Source organism: Salarias fasciatus, chromosome 17 (assembly GCF_902148845.1).
Source record: "Salarias fasciatus chromosome 17, fSalaFa1.1, whole genome shotgun sequence".
NCBI classification, from domain to species: domain Eukaryota; kingdom Metazoa; phylum Chordata; class Actinopteri; order Blenniiformes; family Blenniidae; genus Salarias; species Salarias fasciatus.
The window spans coordinates 15,635,792-15,640,065 of record NC_043761.1 but is presented as its reverse complement, the minus strand read 5'-3'; the positions used below and the strand labels follow the sequence as shown (position 1 = coordinate 15,640,065).

The window sequence follows — 4,274 nt, the reverse complement described above, 5'->3', positions numbered from 1 at the left end:
ATGTGCTTAAAAAATTTCCCACACCATAAAAGTATGGTGATAGAGTCAGAAGGGAGCGCAAGTTCTTATTCCACTGCAGCACTGACAAGTGAAATGTCCAGTAGCAGGTCGAATCTGTGAAGATATTCAGATGCAGATGCAGTTAGGTGCTCATTTTTGATTTTTGATTTTGTTCTTAGCATGTGTTGATGTGGCACTGGGCCTTGTTGAAGCAAATTGGCCTTTGATGATTTTAAAACTTTAAATAAACATTAAACAAGTACTTTTGTATTGAATTTGTCTTGTTTTTTTTATCAAGCATTATCATTTTTGATATTAAAATTATCTTTTTAACTTCAGTTATCAGTGGCACAATTTACCCCAGTGTATTCTGACTAATGGCACAAGTTACCACGCACTTGGGGTAAGTTGTGCCACAAAACCACTTTTTTTTCCAAAGCTATATTTCTCACACTGTTTATTTAAGATCCAAAGTGATTGCTCCCAGGGATGCACACCATCCTAAACTATATGAACATATTTTAGTTGCAGGCATTCCTGTAATCCCCTTGTGTAAAAGTCACTTTAAGTAAAAATTGGCACTACTTACCCCATTCTCCCCCTACATTTTTTATTTTACAGTTTCATGATTTACACCTACGATTTGCCTTCTTTTAATTTGTTCTTTTCTTTTCGTCAGATAAACTTGGAAAACAGAATCCATCATGGAAAGAGCTTGGAAAGGACTGCTGAAGTCCAGCATCATCTTTCTGTCCTTGAGTCTGTTTGTCTACATATTTTATTACATCGACTTTCTGAAGGTGAGAACTTAGAAAGCATTGAGGATCCTGTTTGACATGTCAGACTTTAAGTGATGTTGTTGGATCTAAGAACCACTGGAAATAATGTGTTTAAATCAAGCATTAAGGGAAAAGCCTCCATAAAGTGAAAATACCTACTTTGGTTCTGCCAGTTTCAGAGAACACCGATGCCTCCATTCAAGAACATAAGAGGTTCCAGTGATGCAGGCTCTAATCGAAACTTCTGCACTCTCCGACCTTTGTCTCCCGAGGAGATTGATGAGGAAAACACTCTTTTAGATTCCATAGCTTGGCCAAATATTCCATCTGTGCCACCTCCTGTTTCACTGAATGACACCAGCAACGCAGCCCTCAGCAATTTTGTCATTCTCCCAAGGTCAGGAGGTGGACCGTGGCTCGTTGGGGATCAGCTGAAGGTCATGATCAAGATGTTTGACTTTAACGGTCGTCCCAAGACTCATGGAGGAGATTTCTTACTGGCTCGGCTGCACAACCAGACACTTGAAGCAGGTGTGGCAGGTCAAGTGGTGGATCATCTCAATGGCACCTACTCTGCTGTGTTCCTCTTACCCTGGGAAGGAAAGTCAGAGGTTGAGGTAATAAGTTCACTCTGGTCTAACAAATGTGACGTCAGCTTTACCTTCTTGACAGCACATATAACATTTGCAATAATACCAACGATCACACCAGCCCCTTTTCCACGAGCCTTTACTCGGCTTGACTTGACTTTTCAGGCATTTCCATTATGTGTTTTTACCTGATGCCAGATGCATTTCTAGGAACTACTTGGCTGTGGCTCCAAATAAGCTGAGCAGAGCTGAAAATGTGATGTTGGCAAATGGACGGCCACAGATTGGTCAGGGTGCAATGTCAGTTTATGTGCTAGGAGAGTGCCTCATCCACAACAGTCAACCTCACTGTTTTTAACAAGCAATAACAACAAGAATGATCATGATCAGAAGTTGATGAACAGAAGCAACAACTGATGATGGATTCAGCAGGAGTTCGACAGTGACATCTGCATTGTGTTGCAAAACAAATTACATCACTAGAAATCATGTATATGGTGATGCGGTCATATTGGTTAGATTATACCACAGCCATTATTGATTTCAGTGTCGGACAGAAAGTAATAATTCAATCACTATTCATTGCTTTTTGCTTCACTCATTCAGCAACACATTAGTGATTGGCTCTGAATGGCTTTGGTTCTGTGTTCAATCAGATAACACTGGTAAATCCCAGTGAGGCAATCCCATTCCTGCATTGGTTTGTCAGTGAAAAGCCTAATGGAGTGGACTTCTACAGCACTTTTCAGTCAGGCTCGCTGACTCAGACAACCATATGCAGCGGATGCCTGCCTCCAACCCAGCAGCCACAGTGTAACTACACTGACCTCAATACAGGTGAGCTGTGGTTCTGCTATAAGCCAAAGAATCTGAGTTGTGATGCCAGGATCAACCACTTCCACATGAACCAAAAACTCCCCAAGGCCAAGGAGGACATACTCTTTAAAAAGTGAGTAGTTAACATTTCAATGACTCTTGAACTGAAATGACACTACCTTTGATGAAAATGGATGAAAGGTCAATCATAACACGTTTTGGGCAAGAGTCTCCTGAAAACTCAAATTTCAATTGATAATTTTGCAGCACCGGTCTGAACGAAGGCACAGCTACAACTTGATGAATAGTTTTCAAATCACTGAAAGGTGTTTAGCATTGTACTATAAACATTTTGATGTGTTTGCTTTGCTTCAGTGGTGTCACCATGAATGTTGGTATTCCAGCTTCAGGACCTGCTCATTTCACTGTGTTTCCAACAATGAAAGGTAAATTCAATTTTTATTTGTGGCAATATGCCCTGATTACAATCTAATGTCTAAAAATGGATGCATGTGCTGATGAAAACATATGAAAATGATTGGATTATCAAATTAAACTAAATATTTAATTTTATAATGATGTAACCATATATCAACACAGTGTCATCTTTTGATAGGTCAGCTCTCAGCAAAGACCAACAAGGACATACCTGGACCTGCTGGTTACTATTACAAAGGTCTGTGGAGTTCACTGAGTGGCAGCACAGTTAAACGGTTCAATAGTGCCTCTGCCATCAGCCAGTGCCTCAAAGACAAGGTGGTCCACATGTATGGAGACTCTACAGTCAGGCAGTGGTTAGAATTCCTCTCTTCAGAACTATCAGGTAATTTCCCTGAAAGAAATGATCACATTTTCAATTTGACTGTCAATCATAAGTTTTTTCTGCTCTGTTCTAACTCTTTCAGATCTCAAAGTATATAAATTGCACAACATGAAGCAGTGCGGACCTTACCTGGCTCTAGACTATGTCAAAAACATCTTTGTGACATTTCGCTGCCATGGCCTTCCTCTTCGCATTGCGCCTGCAGCAGTGACAGAGCTACGTTATGTTGCCAATGAACTCGATGGAATAACTGGAGGGAAGAACACAGTAGTAGTTATTGGTGTCTGGGCACATTTTACCACTTTCCCCATCAAGTACTACATCCGTCGGATAATGAGCATCCGCAAGGCAGTTGTTCGTCTGCTAGCCAGAGCTCCAGATACTCGTGTTATTGTCCGGACAGCAAACCTGAAGCAATCTCCAACGCCCTATTCAATACTTTTCAGTGACTGGCCTTCACTGCAACGTGACAAGATACTCAGGACCATGTTTCAGGGAATGAATGTTTATTTCGTGGATGCCTGGGAGATGACTGTGGCTCACTATCTCAAGCATGACATCCACCCACCCCGTCCCATCATTAAGAATACGATTGATGTTGTTTTGTCATATATTTGCCCTTCAAAGTAAGGGTGGATATGTTGTCTTCTTATGAAAAAACAAAAAAGGAAGAGTTGTAATGAACATGCTCTTTAATTGTGGGGGGTTTATATGCTGAAATAAAGGGTTATTTGCAGAATTTGTGATCAAACAAGACATTGAGCACTAACAGTCTTCCTCACTTGTGACAGCTAAGGACTTTTTACCTTCTGATAATTTTACCAATTCAGCTGCCAAAAAGGCTCTAAACGTTCAAGTCATGTGCAAACTATGTTCCAGTCATGGCTTTGTCTTGCATCTTCAATCCAGTTTCCGGACAACCATGTTACACTTCAATATATATGTATATTTTGTTAATGTCAAGCCATCGCTGGACAGTGAGGCCAACTGAGTCCTGTGGTTAACCATGACCACTGGCTGCCTCAGCAATATTTGAGCATATTGTTTCTCACTCTTCTTTCCTTTATCTCGTCAGTGCCCTCATCCAATGAGACGCCATGTGTGTTTGTTTTTAAGTACTTAACTGTAGATGCTTTGTGTTAGAAAACTATGCAGATAATAAAATGCTGCAGTGAATCTGTTCATTATCCAGTTATCTGCGCCACACACACCCCTTCATGCAAACACAAACGTGAATGCACACACACACACACACACACACACACA

General features: G+C 40.8%; 1 protein-coding gene across 1 annotated transcript; it reads left to right on the top strand.

Moving 5' to 3' along the window:
* Nucleotides 1-967: 967 nt before the first annotated feature.
* LOC115404671 (NXPE family member 3-like) lies at nt 968-3,638 on the top strand. Its single transcript, XM_030114075.1, has 5 exons — nt 968-1,396; nt 2,026-2,318; nt 2,561-2,631; nt 2,814-3,008; nt 3,091-3,638. Exons 1-5 carry the CDS (start codon nt 968-970, stop codon nt 3,636-3,638), a joined length of 1,536 nt encoding a protein of 511 aa, XP_029969935.1.
* Nucleotides 3,639-4,274: the final 636 nt, after the last annotated feature.

Coding starts and splice junctions, on each gene's coding strand:
- LOC115404671 (XM_030114075.1), top strand. CDS start 968: ATGCCTCCATTCAAGAACATAAGAGGTTCCAGTGATGCAGGCTCTAAT. Junction 2,319..2,560: donor GAGGACATACTCTTTAAAAA/GTGAGTAGTTAA, acceptor GCTTTGCTTCAG/TGGTGTCACCATGAATGTTG. Junction 3,009..3,090: donor CCTCTCTTCAGAACTATCAG/GTAATTTCCCTG, acceptor TAACTCTTTCAG/ATCTCAAAGTATATAAATTG.